The sequence below is a fragment of the Anser anser genome, assembly GCF_964211835.1.
Source record: "Anser anser genome assembly, chromosome: 15".
Taxonomy (NCBI): domain Eukaryota; kingdom Metazoa; phylum Chordata; class Aves; order Anseriformes; family Anatidae; genus Anser; species Anser anser.
Genome location: NC_139736.1, coordinates 18,016,455 through 18,036,109, shown reverse-complemented (window position 1 = coordinate 18,036,109; position 19,655 = coordinate 18,016,455). Strand labels below are relative to the sequence as shown.

Genomic DNA, 19,655 nt, shown 5'->3' with positions numbered 1-19,655 from the left:
ACAGGTTTGGCTCTTTCCTTTAATTCCACCTTTACCAGTTGTGCCAGTTTCGACTTCCCTGGTACATCTGTTTCCCGTACTGTTGCTATAACTGCATTTTCTACTTCTCTTGGAATATTAACAAAGGGTTTATCTTTGATCATTAGGATTTGGCCTACTTTGGACTCAGGTACCTTCATTATTAATTCTCCATCCTCAAAGGTTATTGTTGCATCTAATTTGGCTAATAGATCCCGTCCCAAGAGTGGCATCGGGCATTCTGGTACATACTAAAATTCATGGGTTAGTTCCTTACCCCCAAAACGCAAATCAAGGGGTTGTAAGAATGACCATTCCTCCTCTTTCCCTGTGGCTCCAATTATTGTAGTTGTCTTAGTTCCTAATCGTCCTTTTAAACTATTTAACACTGAATATGTTGCTCCTATTACATTTACAGCCTAATTAACACAGAGAAAGAAGCTCCCATAACCAACAAAAAATTCAAGCCTCTGTCTTCATTTCCTAGCTTTATTTCAACTAGTGGACCTGCTAGGGTAGATGCCCCAGGTCCCCATCATTCCTGACTGTTGTAAGTTTGTCCTGCAGCCTAAGACAATTTCTTTCTGATATCAGGGGCTGATTGCCCTGGAAAGAGGCTAGCCAGTTGCCTCTCTCTCTCTTTTTTTTTTTTTTTTAAGCCAGGTCCATTTTTTTTTTTTCATTGCATTTCAAAGTTGGTCCAGAAATTCAAAAATTCCATAAATTCCATAGGGGTTTCTTTTGGACCTTGTTGGAACAGATTCTCAATTCCCAATAGCCAATTTAACCAGATTTTAGTATTTACATAATTTCCGGGGTGATTAGGGTCTCAGTGAGGGGGTCGGTCAGGGGAATGCAATCGTTGAAAGTTCCCTGAGCGGTCCCATTGGCAATCTGAGCTCACACAGGAACTCAGGTTGTTTCAAGAGTTAGCTGCTTTTCTGTTTCCACGACAACTCTCTCGGACCCATCACGGTCCCCCTGCCCCAGAGGGCTCACACCCGCGATTTAGAGATCTCAGCCTCGGGTTGAGACGGAACTATTAACATTCCTACATCCTCTTTCCCTGCTCATTCAACTTCAAACAGCTCTGTTAAATACTACATGCCACACAACCTTTAACACCTTCAACAACCCTTTTAACACTTCCTTTATCTTTCTCCAGCCCGTACTTTTCTAATGCCAACACCAAATGCTCAGTCAGGGGCCAACTTAATTCCAAACCTTTTCCCTCCAACATGCTGAAACAACATATCACTATACAACATTTCATCCTATTTTCCTTCTCTCCTCAAAAACATTAATTGCAAGACACTGTTATAGTCGATTGATCCATAAAGTGGCCATTTAGTTTATATAGTGGCCACCATTGATTGCAATACTTAGTGAAAGTCCTCTTGCTTTCTGTGCCCCCATTTCTAACAATATCCTTCCAATGTGCCAATATGCACCCAAGGAGGCTTTTTTTTTTTTAGGACGTCTTTTTTTTTGGATTTTCCCCTTTTCCTTGATTTCCCATTCCCTTTTATTTATTTATATTAGTTACTGTCCCTTGTTTCAATTTCCACGCAAACCTTTTTATTGCAGGTTTTTACTATCTTTTCCTAATCTTCTTCCCAAATGTCCCAATTCTCTGGGATTAAACTCTTCTTTCCACATACAAACTTTACTATTTCAGATTATTAATGAGCCCCATTCCAATCATAAATCCGCAGGACTTCGGAAAAACACCTGAAGCACTCAGCCTTCTGTCTTCTAGACAAACAATAACACCTTTTCCACAAAATTTACATTTCAATAAGACCGAATTTCAAGCCAAATGCTAATTTTTCTCATGCACTTTGTTAGTAAGCCTACACAAAACAAGGAATCACTCCTGTGTATCCGTCAAGATGGGGGTTTAAAAAGGTACTGAGGCCTAAATAAATTCGCTCTCCCCCTTCTTACCAAATTCCCAGAGCTCAGGCCCGAACCACCAAAGAAGTGACTCTCCGTTCTACCACTTTGATAATCAGTCAGCCCCGCTCCCCCGATACTTGGGAAACTGACCGAACACCACCGCGAATATACACAAACTTCTAAACTGTTACTTAGATAATGCTCCCACCTTCCTCCTTGACACAGTCAAAACATTTAAGAACAAAACAGGATTACAAGATGCACCACCGGGGGTGGATTGTTAGGATATAGAGGTGGTAGGTTATCCAATGACTCCCATTCATCATCTTTTTCTTTTTCCTTTTTTTTTTCTTTTTTATTTTTTTGTTCTCTTCTTCGTCAAACTTCTCGTCTGCTTTTAGTGTAAATATTGAGGCTGGAAAAGGACGTGAGATCCTGATCCATAATCCTGCATAATCACTTTCCTCCTGGCTAAAAGGTTCCTTTGAATTAACATGTATATTTAAGGCCTGGCAAACCCAGTCTTCAAAGGATCCGAAAACGGGCCAAAAGACATGTGGTCTTAAAGGCTCCTTTGGCCATTCTGTCATACAATACTGAACCATTTTTAATTTACTTTTTCCCTTTTCTGGGGCCCCTATCGTTCCAATTTCTAATCATTATCCCTAATGGACTTTCTGGTGGTATGTCTGGTAATTTGCTCCCTTTTCTCTGGTCCCGGGTCTTCAATTTTGTCTGACCCATCTAGGAATTTTACTGTGGCAATTCCTACAGCCCTTGGTTGCCTTAGTGAGAGTGTCTTGCAGGGGGTTTAGGACCTATCACCCACCCACGAATCCTATAGGAATCGCTTCGGTCCTTCACCGGCCAAGTCCCTCGCGGGAGATCGGAACCGCGGTTAGAAGACCTCCACAATCGCTTCGGAACTACGTTCCGTCTCAGTCACACTCTCACACACACAGGCAACCGAATCCCACCCAACCGAACGGTATACGCCTTAAATACTTACGACTCCGTCGTCTTCGTTCGGATCTTCGCGCGCAGAATTACGGGCAAAATATAGTGCTGCAGCCGGCAAAGGGAGCTCATAAAAAAATCTAAATCTTTGCTTGCCCTTATTCAGGTTCAAGATGGCATTAGCCCCGACCTGACTCGAACAGGAGCCACCAAATGGTGGGGGCGCCCCTCCTAGATCAAGTCAGAATTCAGGAACCAAGACCACCCCGGACGAGCCCCCAATTGTTATAAATGACTGAGTCCCAAATAGGATTACAATCAAAGTTTACAATTTATTAAATGAATAGAGGCAAGCAAACAGCGCTGGGTGCGCCGGGAGTCTCTGCTCCCCCAGGACGCACACCTGTTACGTAAGGCGGCTGGTTTTTATGCTACTAGGCTAATACATATTCATTACTACTTCTAGAAGAGGCAGGGTTATTATAATTGGTTTCCCGAATCCGAAGTCCTCCCAGGTGCGCCTGCTTATCAGTCTCTGTTGGTTTCTCGGGGGCCGCTCGGACAGGGAGGCTCATATTCTTCCTCCTTATCTAGTGGTCTCTTGGCCGGCTGTCAGAAGTTACTGCACGTCCGTGCAAAGTCAGCAGTTTTTCTCTGAAGAAATCCCTTTGTTCTCTTCTCGCCTAAACCCAGGCCTCAATGTTAACCCTTCACACCCCTTAGTGGCACGAATTGCTGGACTATTCCTTACACTTGGTTAAGAAATGCCTCTAGTCTGTGACTAAAAATGAACCATTTATAATAAAAAATGACCTCCGTACCTGACCCGGGCCCTCAGAAGACCCTCAAGTACGAGTGGAGGCAGCGCCTCCAGCCGCGTGAGGGCGCCGCTCCCGCAGCCGCGGCGAGGCCGAGGCGGGCCGGGGGCAGGCGCCGCTGTGACGGGCTGGGGCCGGCGGCCATGGCGGCGCTGCTGGAGCACGAGAGCCAGATCTTCCTGGACCTCTTCCACCAGGACGGGCTGGTGGTGTGCGCCCGCGGGCTCGGCATCGACCGCCTGCTGCTGCGCTTCCTCCGCCTCTACAGCGAGCCTGCCAGCCTGGTGCTGGTGCTGAACACGAGCCCCGCCGAGGAGGTGAGGGAAGGAGGAGGAGGAAGGAGGTATGGAGGCGGCTGCCCGGGCCCGAGCAGAGGCTGCCCGCCGGCTGCTGCCGCCTTGGAGATGGTGTTTGGCGGCTGGGGGCTCTTCCGCGGCGGTTTGGCGGGCCGCGACGGGCCGTTGTCACTTCTCGAGCCTTAAGTTAGTATTGCCTGCTCCCTGAAAAAAAGAGCTGTTAAAATACTTTGAAAAACGCAAGAAAAAATTTTCAGGGTACTTAAGATCCATCGAGTGTCAGAGTCTTGTACTTTCTTAAATATTGTCTAACTGCTATTGAAAATACTAATGTTTCTAAGTCACCTGAAAGGGTTTGAAACTTAGCAAAGTAAAACATCAAAATAAAACATCACCATAATTCTGACTTCCTTACCTAGTATCTTACACTGTCATGTTTTTATGTGGTTGTGGACGGCTCTGCAAAACTAATAAAATAGGACTAATTGCGATTCTTTTTGTATCCATTTCATCAGTTGTCAGAATGAAGTCTGTTGTGATTTTACTGCATTTGTTTTAGGAGTATTTTATTGATCAACTGAGGTCAGATGGAGTTGTTCATCTTCCTCGGCGTGTTACCAATGAGATTGCAAGTAACACTCGCTATGAATTTTACACACAAGGAGGAGTTCTCTTTGCAACAAGTCGAATCCTCGTGGTAGATTTCCTTACCGACAGAATTCCTGCAAACCTCATTACTGGTAAGAGCTTAATGAAGTCAAGCCATGACTGAAAATACATTAAGTGTAATTCTGTTGAAAGAGTCCGACTGACTGATGTTGAGGTTGAAGAATTATTTTTTTTTTTTTACAAAGACTGGGGTAAAAGGAACAAATATGTAGTTCTTTCTTTTTTTTTTTTAATGGTCATCTTTGCTCTAAACTTGTTTGCTTTATTTAATCACACAATTTGAAATCATCCACATTCTTTTTAGGTAGTGGATAATATCCCTGTATGGCTTTCTGATATCAATAATAAACTGGAAAACAATCAGCAGTTAAACCATGCCATGACGTAAGAAACATGGAAATTCAGAGTGGCTGCATTGCTTTCCAAGGAAAATAACTGATTATACTTGAGAAAATAGTGTCCAGAATACTCAACGTAAATGGCCTGTGATTGAAACTGATTTTAGATTGCATATTTATCAACCATGCACACTTGCTGGTTTTTGCATTAATGAATTAGTCCTGATGATTTTTCCCGTCAAATAAAATAACGTCTTACTAATCTTCTTCTAATATCTTGGATGCTGTCTAAATAGCAATATTATGAAATAATGTTGTTAAAACTTCGCAAAGATTTTTGGGCATAGCTTGTGACTTTATTTGTTGTTATATAGAAGTTACACATGAAAGATGTTCCAATTGTCTTGTTCTCTAATGTTCTGGTCCCCCTCTCCTCCTGACCTCAGTTGTTTTTATGTTCTTGTCTAAGCTGGAAACCCTCTTACAGCCTGAAGAGCGAGTAAAACAGATGCCTGAGAGTATAAGAATATTTTACTGGTATATAAATATTAACATCTTTATAATGTTTAAATGCAACAGAATACTAACTGTGTAGAAGAATGTAAGTTTTTGCTTCATAAGCTGTATCTCCTTCCTTTTAGTCAACCTTTAAAACCTCAAATCTGTGAAACATATCGAACAGGTTCATGCTAAGGCAAATGGACTCTAGACTTGTCTGTTTTTTCCAACTTTTTTAAAAAAAAAAAGTAAACAGTTTCTGGGCACCTCCTTCAATTTCTGTTCTTCCCTTTGGCTCCTTCCTGTTCACCTTTCCCCCTTATCCTGAGGAAAAATGCAAAACAAAATAAAACACGTTTGGGTTTTGTGTGGATGAAAGGAATAAATGCACTAAAGATTTTTTTTAAACTACTGACCTGAAATGACACAGAGTTGTTATACTCGTCGTCATGACACTGGAGGTCAGTGTGACAGCAGTTTTTACAGACCTGGTGCTTCATTTAAAGCTTGGGTAACGCGCGTTTGTATTGGAAACGTACTACGTGTGTGTGAAATTGTACGACAAAACCAACAAAAGCTTGTAATAGTGTTTCTTGAGGAACTAACATAGAAAAAATACAGTAAAGTGTTGGTAAGTGTTAGAAATATCGTTTATAAAATCACTGAAGAATCACATGTGAATGAACAGCTCATGAACTCGTAAATTCAGCTGAATGAAAATAAGAAATTATCACTGCAATACATAAGTACTCCTGGTGGTTTGGGCCAAATAGAAATGCTGTAGCAAATAGTATAGTCTCATTGGCCTGTAACAAACTCTCTGTCTCCTGTAATGTCCATTCAGTCACGTCTTGAGAAACTTGACGATATTCAGAAATGAGTTCAATTGTTACTATGTCCTGAAAAAAATGACTTTGTGGGAGAAATGTATGAATGTTTTATCCATCTTTCAGTGGATTATTCCATGACTTGATCATGAATGGTTAGCAGTTGAATGAAAATCCTTTTCATATAGATGCTTTCTAATTTGCAAAACAAAGACATCAAAATCAATGGCTAGATGCTGAGTTGAAGAAACTTGCTGTAGAAATTAGATGCACTGTAAGTTTGTCAGCTTATCAAGGTACATAATGAAGCCTTTGTTTGATGTCTTTTGCTTCCATTTTCGAAAGGCATTTATTATTCCATTGAAGCTGTGAACAGGTAAGTGTCACATAGGCCTTGTCACTAGGGGCAGAGTGGAAAAAATACAATGTGTCATTTTACACAATTAAGTATGAGGAAGAATAAGCCTTGATTTTAAAAGGTTTTGGCTGAGTGAAGTGTAAATCCCAAAAGTGTTTACCTCAATATGCTTAATGTAGTTCAACTATTGTTTCATTTCTCTGTACTAAAATGTATATGATAAATCTTTTTTTCCTAATACCCAGAGCCATGAAGAAAAATGTTGGTGTAATCGCTCAATTTAAGGTCCCTTCTGTCCTCAAGTGGGAATATGTTCATAGAAGGGGGGGAAAAAAGCACCAGAAATGTTTTCAGAAGTTCTTTGAATATCACAAATACTTGAACTGTTATCAAAAAAAAAAAAAGCATATTTGACAACTCTAACTACAGAATTTGTGTAATAAAAGAATTCAAAACTCACGGTCTTGAACTTATCAAACTTGCTTTGCAGAAATACTGTTAGGTCTTGCATTCGCTCTTCTCCCTTTCAAAAAGCATGAGTTCAAGTGTTCAAGTTTTTCTTTAAGAGTAAAGAATTTTCAAAGCTGTTAGGTCCTGCCATTTGAGTGCAAGCTTTTTTTGGCTCAAGATGCATCACTAACCCAGCTCTGTTACTGGGAGGTTCCATGGTACTAAAACTGAGGAATCACTTGGTTTGAACCCTTAAAAATTTGTTCAGTGTCATTCTAGAAGATTGAAATTCCTATTGTACTTTGTTTAACAAAAACAGTTAGAAGAGTAAGACAGACTTGGAAAATGTATACAGTATTCAAGTTCTCTTTACTACTTTGTAACTTGGAAACCTTTTATTTTGTCAGGCATTTTGGTATACAAGGCACACAGAATCATTGAGTCCTGCCAGGAAGCATTTATCTTGCGGCTTTATCGCCAGAAGAACAAGCAAGGCTTCATTAAAGCTTTTACAGATAATGCGGTTGCATTTAACACTGGCTTTTGCCATGTGGAAAGAGTGATGCGAAATCTTTTTGTCAGGAAACTTTACCTGTGGCCAAGGTAAGATACTTCTTTATTTCATTGAAATCTTATAATTATTAAGGTTGCTACCATGGATTCCTAACAAAATGAGGTTTATGTAGTCGATCTGCTTATCTCCATTCCCTATTTGTATTCTGAAACTAATTTCATTCAACTTGTGACAGAAGAAATGGTCTTAAAGACCTAAATTTCTCTAAGTATTTTTGAAAATAGACTCGAATTAAATCTTTAGGAGGCTGAACCTTACGGTATAGCTGTGCTTTTAGCCAGTAGAAATCACAGCAGAAAGTGATAATCTAAATAGCTTAAGAAAAACATAATTTATTGAACAGATAATTTAAACCATGAAGTAACAGGAACACAGTCTCACAGTTTCACTGCTTATGGAAGTATTTTTTTTTCTGATTGTGGTGAAACTCTATGGATATTTATTTCTTTGTGTAAGGTTGTGTTGTGTTTTGTTTTGTTTTAATTTTCCTTTTCATGTATGTGATATATAAAGAATATTTCTTGATGACTGATGGAAACCAAGCTGCCAAGTCTGTGGCATGCATTAAGTCTTCCAGGAGCAGAGCCTGAAATGGGACTGGGCAATTCAGCTGATTACCCATTCAGTGTTCTTGCCTTGGGCAGGAGGTCTGCCTTTTTTTTTTTTTTTCTGTCCAGTCTAGAACGTACATCTTGTGTACTCACACTCTGCATTATAAACTCTACCTTTTGGTATTACAAAGATGCAGAAATGAACAACACAAAGCTCTCTGAATTTTCCTTCTTGCCTTCTGAACCATGAAAAGACCTGGGGGTGCAGCACAAAGTAAGGAAAATGCTCATTGAGTTTCAGAGTTCTTCAGACATAGTGTTCTTCTCCGTGCCTTATTCTGTTTGTAAAATAAGCTGGCACCTTTGTAACTGTGTGTTCAGATTGGTTTATAGAGGCTGTGTTGGAACAAGGACCTGCTACTTATCCAAAGCTGGGGATGTTAAATTATCTGCCAGCAGATCCATGTGACTTCAAGGGATTTGTGAGCCCATTACAGTTTCTTCCTTATGAGATTTTTGTTGTTGTTCTTTTTCCTTTGAGGTTTGTTACTTGTAATGATGATGTGGAATCTAGTGCAGTAGTTCTCCATGGATCAGTCACCAGAGCTACAGGCTCATATGCCTAGAATGAGAACAGTCATAATTGTGAAATCATCAGATGGTTTTATGAGACCATTCATAAGACTGCAGTCTTCGCATCTGTAGAAGTGGATTCATCTTGCATTTAGCTTAATTTACATTTAAATCGTTTGTAACTTTAGTTTATATGAACTTCTTTATAATTACAGTATCAAGCAAAACATTCATGTGAATCCTAATAAGCTGTTTTTCCTCATAGATTTCATATAGCAGTGAACTCCTTTTTAGAGAAGCATAAACCTGAAGTGGTGGAAATACATGTGTCGATGACCCCTGCTATGCTTGCTATCCAGACTTCAATCCTGGACATTTTGAATGCGTGTTTGAGAGAACTCAAACGTTACAATCCAGCTCTTGAAGTAGAAGATCTATCTTTAGAAAATGCTATTGGTAAACCTTTTGACAAGGTAACCATTTTGATTGTTTTGATATGCCTAATTATAAAGGGATGTAGATCTTCAAACTATCCATCATGCAAACAAAAATATTATTTATAAAATAAATAAATAACCAGCAGATGATGTTACGGTTACTAGCAGGATTTTTGGTGAATTAGTATGATTGTTCGCCTTTCATTTGAAAAGTCCCTATATCAAGAACATCCTGATCTGTGGTTGGTGTAATAATATAATAATAATATCATTTAGAGATAGGTATGTATTATTCCCTCCCCCCATTCATTTGAATTTCATACCTGTATTTTCTATTTTCTTTATTAGGAGAAGCACTGTAAAGCACATTTGTGTAAATAATATGCACGTGCATGCATCTGTTGTATTTTCAACCATCCTATATGTCCATTAACAGTGTGTGCAGTGTTATAATGGACAGATCTGCAACATGTTTGGCATGCGTATGCTTTCTGTAGGGTAAAATCATAAATTTCAGTCATCATAGTGAAACACTTATTAACTGATACTTACTGTTGATGTGAAGCCTTCTGTACTTGAAAAAAGCTGGAGGCTTTTATTCCTCTGGCTTTCTACGTTGTGTATCTGCATCATACTCATATTAATTTGAAAATTAAAAGACATTTTAATGTTTTCTACTTTAGCTAAATAAAGAACGCTAAACACTAAAGGCATAGGCCAGTACCTGTAAAATAAGATTTTTCCTTTTTTTTTTTTTTTAACTGATGCTTATAATACCTTTATTTTTCCTTAATATAGAAAGGAAAAGATGTACTGAAAGCATTAAATTGTATATAGCTGCTAATCGTTGAATTGCATGTATTTGTTGAATTTATGACTTTACATAATGGCATCTATATTATAACTTTGCAAAAAATGGTTACTCATCAAAATAAATGTCTCACCATCACATCTTGACTTGGCTATTTTTTATCCCAGTTGGGATAAAAAGTGGCAAGTGGCATCTCCTGTAAAGGAAAAAAAGGGCATTTCTATCTTGATTAGTATAGTAGAAATCTGACATCCTGAATTTTCCAATTTATATTTCTAGACAATACGTCACTACTTAGATCCTCTCTGGCATCAGCTTGGAGCTAAGACAAAATCTTTGGTCCAGGATTTGAAAGTACTGCGTACTTTGCTACAGTATCTAACTCAGTATGATTGTGTCACTTTCCTCAATCTTCTGGAATCACTGAAAGCAAGTGAAAAAGCTTTTGGTGAGAATTCAGGTAAACACTGAATAACCATACAAGTTAATGCATGAAACAGAGAAATTATGATATTTTTAATTAACATTCCTAAACATATGAAGGTATCTAATTAGGTTTTATGTAACCAGCCATACGGGCGTAGGTTTTTATTGACAGATAATGCTTTCATCTTCCCACTTAACTGCTGTTACTTAACAGCGTGAGATTTGCATCACATTTCTGTCTTTTATTAAGCTAGTAATTACATAGTAAGCAGGTAGCACAGGTAATCCAGATGAGAGATGTGAGGCTATTATTGGAAATGTCTGAAGCATGTACACTTCAAATGTCAAACTATTAATGTTTTCTTTTTCTGTTTAGGTTGGCTGTTTCTTGACTCCAGTACTTCGATGTTTGTAAATGCTCGAGCAAGAGTTTATCGCATTGCAGATGAGAAACTGAATCAGAAAGGCAAAGTCTCTGGAAACAGTGATGTAAAGAAGGAAAATGGTACTGATCGCTCCTAATTTTGAAAGTGTAACACAATTTCAAACACTCTGTATATTATTACTTGTGGTTTGTTACAGGATCTGACACAGCTCTACCAGTCTGGTAGCTGGGATATATTGAGACATAATCTTTGTTCAAAAAGCATATAATAAACAACATAAAACAGTCACGAACAAGTCACGAACAAAAGGCATTCTTTTCAGCTTACTTATCTGATCATTGGGAGAGCTTTTATGGATTGTTCTTGAATTACATAGATTTCAGCTTGATCTTTTGCATTTTATATGAAGGGATAAGAAGCTGCCATTACTTTAAATACATATATATTTTTTTATTCAAGAGTTTCAGAATTGAAGAACAAGTCAATATTTTAACTTTTTGCTTCATTAGAGCGTTTTTCCCCATTTTTAAATGATTCTGTAAGAGTACTCTCCTACCCCATCAGCAAAACAAGTCACATATGTAGGCTGTTGAATATTGTACTTGCCAACAACCATCACACTATTGACATTGAACCACTAATTTAAAGTTCTGAAGGGTATTTTGGCTGTAAAAGCTGCTATGTTTAATCTTACTTTGTTTCAGAACTGAAAAGGGAATTGGTTCTAGAAAGTAACCCAAAATGGGAAGCTTTGAGAGAAGTACTGAATGAGATTGAAAATGAGAATAAGAACAGTGAAGACTTCGGTGGTCCAGGTGAGAAAATACTAAATGAATGAAGTTTTCACAGTACATCTGATTTTCTCTTCTATTTGACTTTTGAAAGGGGTAGCTCTAATTCTTTACTGTGATTATACTAAAGAGCTGGTTTTAAACAGTAATTTATAGACTTAAGACAAAGCGTTTTATATATCCTCACCGGTAGGATAGATAGTTATAAGACAATTATCTATTCAGTTTATCCCAGTGCAAATCAAAAGATCTCATCTGCTGTGGTCTTTGTTCTAAATAACGAGGCAACTTGTACATGTTCCAGCCTTCTAACAGCAATTAAAGTAATGCAGAAATAGAACTGTTTCATAGCTTTACAAGCTTTATCGGTCTGTTACGCAGTCTTCCCTGAACTGTTCAGACAAACATAGTCCCCTTGCTTGGATTGCAGAGGGGCATGGACCTTCAGAGGGCTGGAACTATAGTAATTGAGGTACTGCTTGGTTCAGGTTCAAAGAAACAGAGATTCCATCTTTTGCCCATTCTGTCTTATACATTTTCTTGGGCACCTAAAAATCACTTCTCCAGGAGGTGCAGCTTCTTGGGTAGAGAGAAGAAGGTGAGTGTGTATCTAAATAACTGCGTTGCTGCCTTTCCTATTTTAGGACTTTTCATCCCCTTAAATTTCACCAAGTTTTATTTTAGGAAATAGTAAGGGTAAAAAAGTGCTCTTTTCTCCCACCCACAGTGTTCTGACAATGGATAAGAACTGGCTCTCTAACCTAGTGTTGTAGGAGTTTATCTGAGTCAGCTTGCAGAGAATTGTTATTCAGGGCCCACAAACGTCAATAATACTGTGTGAAACGTGTTTTTTGGACTCCCTAACACAGCTGACAAAGGCTGAAAACTAGAATAGTCTCAATTAAGTTCTGTCTTATCCCACGTTTAAAAAAATAAAAAGTAAGCATCTGAGTATGTTTCAGCCCATGCTGTATGTGCTTCATTTCAAATGGTCAAAAGTAAAACCTTACTGTTTTAGGTGGTGTAAGAATAAGGAATGCTGAACTTTTATTAACCTTCTCTAATCTTGGTTCAATACAAAATACGATGCAATTTACACTCCCTGGAAGTCCAGAACAACTGTGACCACCAACTGTAAAAGGCATTTGGCAGGCACGCATCTAGGATCATTAAAAGCAATTTGCTCAAGGTGTCTTGTAGCTGGATTAAAAGAAGTACATCATAACAGATTATAAACGTGATATTGTTTCTTGACTGCAGGGCAAGTGCTTATTTGTGCCAGTGATGACCGAGCTTGTGCACAGCTCAGGGAGTATATTACTGATGGAGCAGAAGCCTTTTTAACGAGACTGTATAACAAAACCTTTGGAAAGGATGAGAAAGCTGGAGATGTGTGGATTAAGGACAGAAAAGCCGTCAAGTCCAAAGGAAATGCCAGACCAGACACAGGGCCTCAAGCCAAAAAAAACAAACTCGCAACTTCTTCAAAACAAAACAAACACAAGAAGCAGCAAGACCAGACTATAATCCAAATGATAGGGAAAACTGAGGAGAAAAACAAAGAGGAGTTGGATGTGGAAGATAACAAAGAGTTAAACAGTAGCCAAGAAGGCAGTATCGATGAGACCATTCCTGAAGATTTCCCTGTGAACTTACCTTCAGATTCTTACTACGGTATTTTCAAAAACCCACTCACAATTATTCATCCGTTGCAGGGTTGCAGTGATCCCTATGCTCTCACCAGGGTACTGCATGAAGTAGAACCAAGATATGTTGTGTTGTATGATGCAGAGCTAACTTTTGTTCGGCAGCTGGAAATCTACAAGGCAAGCAGGCCTGGAAAGCCTCTGAGGCAAGTGAACTTGGTGATAATCAAGACTGTTCTTGGTCTAATTTTAGTCTTAAAAGAAAAAAAACATCTATTGTGCACTTCTGACAGTCGAGGCACAAAATGCATCTAGTGATCTTCTTAAGCTACCTTTTAATTCCTGTTTAGCTTTCTTTTTAATTTTAAACAAAACTATGTCGAATGTAATTGCAAGATAATTTTTACTTCCCACTAGGTATTTAGTCCCTTAATAACGGAAACACACCTGTAATAAAATGTCCATTCTATAAAAGGCAGTTTGTTCTATGTAGAAGATAAGATATCCTCATGCAAATACACAATTTGAAGTCTTATATGTTTTGGTGTTTTGTGTGGGTTTTTTTGTTTGTTTTTCTTTTTTTTCTTTTTTTTTTCCTAAATCAGGACAATTGGAGATTATAGTTAGTTATACATACTCTTCTGGGAAGATTTTAAAAATAGTAAGAAAGTAACTTCTTCATTATATTTGCTTTGTGTCTGACTAAAATCTGAGTCCACCCTGGTTGAATCCCAAAATTTCAGTAAGCCTAATTCTTCTTAAGAAAAGAGGGAAAAATGGATATAAGGTTTTTTGTTGCTGATTCTGGAGTATCTTTGCAGAAAAAAAAAATGATGTTTTCAGCTTACCTTTTTAAGGCAAATATCAACTTTTCAGGCACTTACTGCTACTAATCTTAAATACCGTTTTTTAGTGTCTTCTTTTAATTTACTAAATAGTTTTGTGTTTTTTTTCCCCTCTAAACATACAGGGTGTATTTCCTCATATATGGAAGCTCAACAGAAGAACAGCGCTATCTGACAGCTCTGAGAAAAGAGAAGGAAGCCTTTGAAAAACTCATTCGGTAACAAAATTAACCTTTGTTATTAATTTCTTACATAATTCCCTTAAGTGGTCACATTTCAAATGGTGAAGTTCTTAACTGTGTGAAGGCTTTAAGTAAACTCCTAATTCAATTGCTTCTTAGATTCTTAAAGAGACTTTTCTTATCGATTGAAAAAAACAAAACCTTCCTTTTCAGAGTACCTGATACTTTGGCTTTTTAATATGAAAGTTCAAAGACTACCCAGCATAACTGGTAGTTTACTTGATTGTTTAAGATTCTCCTTTTTGAGAAACTTCTGAAAATGTGTTTTTGTCTGCAGGTAACCTATGTTGTAGGGTATTTCGAAGGCTTTCATGACTTAAGTAGTTTTCAGGACCAAACCAATTATTTTCTTAGACTGCATGAGATAATGTCTTCTCACTGGGTTATACTCCTAGTACTAGTCATTAGTTCTTTTGTTGTATGTGCTCTATGAAATTCAAAAAATATAGAGAGATGTTCAGAAGTACTACAAATTGAAAATAAAAGTTCAGAATCTAGCCCAAACAATCTGGAAATCCTAATGAATTGCGTTTCTAGTCGGGTTTGCAATTAGTATTCAACTACATGTAATTTTACATCTCAGTGAACAGTACGTAAATGTTATGAAGTATTCGTCATATATAATTGCAATTTTTCAGTGATTCTTTGTTTGTGGTTCCTTAGAGAAAGGGCCACTATGGTTGTTCCTGAAGAAAGAGAAGGAAGAGATGAAACAAACTTAGACCTTCTGAGGGATGCTAAACCTGCCTCTGTTTCCACTGACACACGCAGAGCAGGTGAGTGGTTTCTGAAGCTGGGCTCGCAGCTCTGAGCTGAGGCTTGTAACCTATTTTGTTTAAATCTTGTCCAAAGCATCTGTGTGGTAGAGGCACATGGATTCTGCAGTCCTGATGGAAAAGAAGCATTATCTACCTTAGTGCATCTCTTGCTGTCATTCTGAAATAGCAGTGAAGTATGTTTTTCTTTGAAAAGAAATTATAGGTTAAGGAAGTATTTTACCATTAAGACAGTTACCATTTGGATTGTTTCTGGGCAGCCTGTTGCCTTCAGTGAGGTGGAAAGAAACTAAAACATTAAAACTGAAGTCTACAGATAGTCAAGTGATGTGTTTTGTTCTTGAACTAGTCAATGTTTGGGACTTCTGATCTTGGCGAAACAGATTGCTTGAATGAACAACTGCAGATCATGTATTTGTCTTTCTTTCCAATAAAGCATCTTTTTTTTCCTTTGCTGCATTTCTAACTGTATTTTTGTTCCCTTCCTCTGATGTGTACTGTGTCTTCATCTTTACAGCTCTGCCTCTATTTTTCTTAGCTGTCATTTTTTGAAATCTTGCTCTTCTTTACCATATGCTCTCTAATCTTTGCTGTGATGTCTTTAGTCACCTCAATGCTGCGATCTTTTCATGTGTCCTTTTACAGATAGATCTATAGAAGTTAAAATATATCTTCTACAATGAAATGCCATATTTTTGTGGGAAACAGCTGGAAATAAAAAGCAGCAGCTTCATTATCTGATTTTGCAGGAAACATTTTAGACATTTTCTTCACACGTTTAAGTAATTTTCCTCTACAGTTTAATATATCTCGTTGTCACTACACGGTGTATAGAAGGTAACATGATAGTTCTATTAAACTGCAGAGTATACTCCATAAACTATAGTATATAATGTGGCAACTCATTTGTCTTTAAAGTTTAAAATTAAATAAAGTCTAGATTTATTATACTGCTGAGTTTGAGGTATAATGTGAAAGGTGAAGTTCATCCATTATGGAAGTGTTGGCATCACATGGGATACCTAGAGTTGGAGGTCATGTGTTAGTTTGGTTAACTCTTTATTTTGCTCTTCAGGTGGACAGGAACAGAAGAGTACTCAACAAACTATAATAGTGGACATGCGGGAATTTCGTAGTGAGCTTCCATCACTGATTCATCGTCGTGGTATTGACATTGAGCCTGTTACTTTGGAAGTTGGAGATTATATCTTAACTCCTGATGTTTGTGTAGAGCGGAAAAGTATCAGTGATCTTATTGGTTCCTTAAACAATGGAAGACTGTATACACAATGCATTTCGATGTCCCGTTACTATAAGCGACCAATTCTTCTGATTGAATTTGATCCTAACAAACCTTTTTCCTTGATTCCGCAAGGTTCTCTACGTCAGGAGATTTCCAGTAGTGACGTTACTTCTAAACTAACTCTTCTTACACTCCATTTCCCAAAGTTACGTATCCTGTGGTGTCCTTCTCCCCATGCTACTGCCGAACTGTTTGAAGAGTTAAAACAAAACCATCCACAACCTGATGCAGAAACAGCAATGGCTATAACAGCAGATTCTGAAACTCTTTCTGAGTCAGACAAGTATAACCCTGGCCCTCAGGACTTTCTACTAAAAATGCCAGGTATTAATGCAAAAAACTGCTGTGCCTTAATGAACCACGTAAAAAGCATTGCAGAGCTAGTGACTCTGTCAAAGGATAAACTCTCTGAAATTTTGGGTAATACCATCAATGCCACACAACTGTATGACTTTATTCACGTGACCTACAAAGAGGCAATATCTAAAGAAAAAAACAAAAGATGACTAATGGAACTGAACAACATAAGTTATAGATGAGCTTTTCTCACACAGGACTTTGGCAAGGTACATGAAATATTTTAACAAATGCCCTCTGAGTTAACCAGCTGTTTCCTGCTAATGCTGTTCCATCAGTTTTAACATTTAAGTTAATTATTACTGTAGGCAAGCTTTATGAGGAAAAGAAAGTTTTAATAGAGGAACACAAATACTTTTTATTCTTTCTATAGTACATAATAAATTCTATATTAGCACTGAATGAAATAAAATTCTTCATCAAGCTCATTAAAATTAAGTGCTAAGACTAATAGATAGAGGTGTTTTCTTTTGAAAGCTATGTCTTGTTAAAGCAAAAAATGTACATTTTGATTAATTGTGTCACCTGATGCATCATATATCACTTTGCTTTTGCCATTTTTGTTATTAACGTCTTGCTTTTTTGAAACTGCCAGTTTTCCACTGATAGTGGTGGAGCTGTTTGAAACACATCATGATCACTTGCCAGGAGTTTAACTACTTTATAAGAACATACTTGGAATTAGTCATGAATTTTAGAACTTCATCATAAACATTCGCCACAGTAAACTGTAATTGAATGGTATGTTGTCCATTATATTTGCCTACTTTACTAGAAGTTATAGTCATTTTTGACATTCCAAAATTGATACAGCTCTGTCTTACTACATCTTGTAAAGTGCATTCCTTTGGTCTTGATTGGACACTGTGACATGTCCATGATGGCACAATACAATATTATTCTCAATGTGCCTTATTTATACTTATAAGATACTTTACTTTTCAGTCAGTTTTGATAGCTCTTTCACCTCATTCACTTGAAAGTAGAAATACAGGTATACAATTGGGACAATTCTTTTATACCAGAGAATATTTCCTCTCATATAATGCAGTAGTTTTCTGAAAGTATTAACAGTTCTTCGAATATTGTCTTATTCCTATGTCCTATTGCACTTGCATTTTAATATCTTAAATAGACCATCTGTCAATAAATTCAGTAAAGCTATTGTCACTTGGAAGGTGTCTTTTAGCATTCTATGTAGCATAAAGCAGGGAGAAAACATGATTTTTTTAATAGTTTGTGAATATGTACGTTGTTAAAAACATGTGTTATGCACTGAGCTTTGATATGACAGCTATATAACAAACTGTGATTGCTAAAAGATGGGTCATTACCAATTTCTCTAACATATTCACATTGGCTGTTTACAAAATCTTTGTCACGACTTGCATATATATATATTTGTAAGATTCTAATTCTAATGACACGATTTCTATAATTAAAGGAGAAAGTATTAATTTTTTTGTATTCAAGCTCAGAAAAAACTGTATTGTGCACTTTAAGATTTAAAGTATGCTGTGCATTTTAAGGGTGAATTATGAATTTGTTAATTTATAGTCTTGAACTGTGACAGATTTCCAAAGTGAACATTATTCTGCAGGTGCAAATTTCAGTATTAAATAGATCAATAACAAAATTTAAATTGATTAATTTAAACAAATTTAATTTAAAATTATGGTAATTGTACATACGTCTTCTTTCTGATTTGTTTGTATTGAGATTTGAACGTTTTTTATGTTTAATGTGTAGCTAAGATGAGGGTTTCTGTTGCCCTATATTCTAATTTATTTCATTTAATATAGAAGGAAGTCTTTCCATGAGATTTTCTTATTCAAAGCAGTAAGGTCAGAAATGTTCGGTGTTGAGAATGCCATTAAAGTGGTGCTAAGAAAACAGAAAATGGTACTAAAAGCATAACTATCTTGAATGCATGTCCTATAGAGCTTGGTACAAAAAAAAGGAGCTGAACAACCTTTCCAAACATGTATTGTACATTAAGGTATTAACTGTTTATTTGTTTTGGTTTGTTTGTTTGTGTGGGTATGTGAACAGGTTAAAAAAGTTGTAGCTTTGTTTTGTATGCTAGATCAAAGTCATATAAGGCAATCAAGAAATAATCAGATTAAATTTTGTTTGTGTAGAATTACTGTGACTTTTTTTTCTGTTGCATGATTTTTTTCTTTAAAATATATTGCAATTATTGCATGGCTTTATTACTTGTGAGTGGGTATCTTATGTTATGAGGTTAGATTACTGTTTAGGTTATAGTAATATGTAAATGCAAGTCAGTGGTTTGAACTTCTGGAACAGTAGGTACTAACTGTGAACAGATGGGGGAGATACGTTGTGTTGTGAAACCCCTTAATGCTGAAATAACCAAACCACCGAGTCACACTTCACCTGTATGCAGACACAACGAAGTATTTTGGGTAAATGATGAAAATCCATATGATGTCTTCTCTGGCCTTACAGTGTTCTTTAGCTTGCTTTCATCAAAAGTAAAGAAATTGCGCATATGTTGTCATTGCTTGACTCGAAGTTTGTGCTATCTAAAAACAAATAGACACTTAATACATGAAACTGGGGTGTTTTATGCACCATTTGGAAGTAAGTTAGCAAGCTGCTTGTTTCTGAGCTTTCTCCTAGGCTTTGCTTGCTTAATGTTTCTTGTAGAGTAACAATAAAAACAAAATCTCTTTTTGGAACAAATGCAGCTTATATTGGCAAACATTGTTTTGCACAGGATAGGTTGTGTTGTAGTTCATATGTTTAAGTTATCTGGTTATCTGGATACTATTTCCAGTAGTGG

At 37.3% G+C, this 19,655-nt stretch overlaps 1 protein-coding gene and 1 long non-coding RNA gene across 6 annotated transcripts in view; one reads left to right on the top strand and one right to left on the bottom strand.

The window, feature by feature from the left end:
• Positions 1 to 3,517: 3,517 nt before the first annotated feature.
• ERCC4 (ERCC excision repair 4, endonuclease catalytic subunit) lies at positions 3,518 to 18,989 on the top strand. The gene is made up of 11 exons (XM_083799835.1): positions 3,518 to 4,009; positions 4,548 to 4,728; positions 7,536 to 7,731; positions 9,092 to 9,299; positions 10,354 to 10,534; positions 10,877 to 11,005; positions 11,591 to 11,701; positions 12,938 to 13,529; positions 14,294 to 14,386; positions 15,074 to 15,186; positions 16,262 to 18,989. Exons 1-11 carry the CDS (start codon positions 3,683 to 3,685, stop codon positions 16,993 to 16,995), a joined length of 2,865 nt encoding a protein of 954 aa, XP_083655961.1. The 5' UTR covers positions 3,518 to 3,682; the 3' UTR covers positions 16,996 to 18,989.
• The window catches only part of LOC310881940, a 26,899-nt gene continuing 14,981 nt past the window's right edge, over positions 7,738 to 19,655 (bottom strand). For 3 of the 5 annotated variants that reach the window (XR_014572697.1, XR_014572700.1, XR_014572701.1), the window contains one exon: positions 9,311 to 10,270. This is a non-coding gene — a long non-coding RNA (uncharacterized lncRNA). Of the gene's footprint in view, positions 8,876 to 9,310; positions 10,271 to 19,655 lie in introns of those variants that run through there. The other 2 variants (XR_014572699.1, XR_014572698.1) reach the window with 2 other exon arrangements.

Bases quoted from the DNA above. Each gene is read 5' to 3' on its own strand.
- ERCC4 (XM_083799835.1), top strand. From the start codon at position 3,683: ATGACCTCCGTACCTGACCCGGGCCCTCAGAAGACCCTCAAGTACGAG. The intron at 4,729-7,535 runs GTAAGAGCTTAA...TTATTTTGTCAG, and splicing joins TCCTGCAAACCTCATTACTG to GCATTTTGGTATACAAGGCA. The intron at 7,732-9,091 runs GTAAGATACTTC...TTTTCCTCATAG, and splicing joins AAACTTTACCTGTGGCCAAG to ATTTCATATAGCAGTGAACT.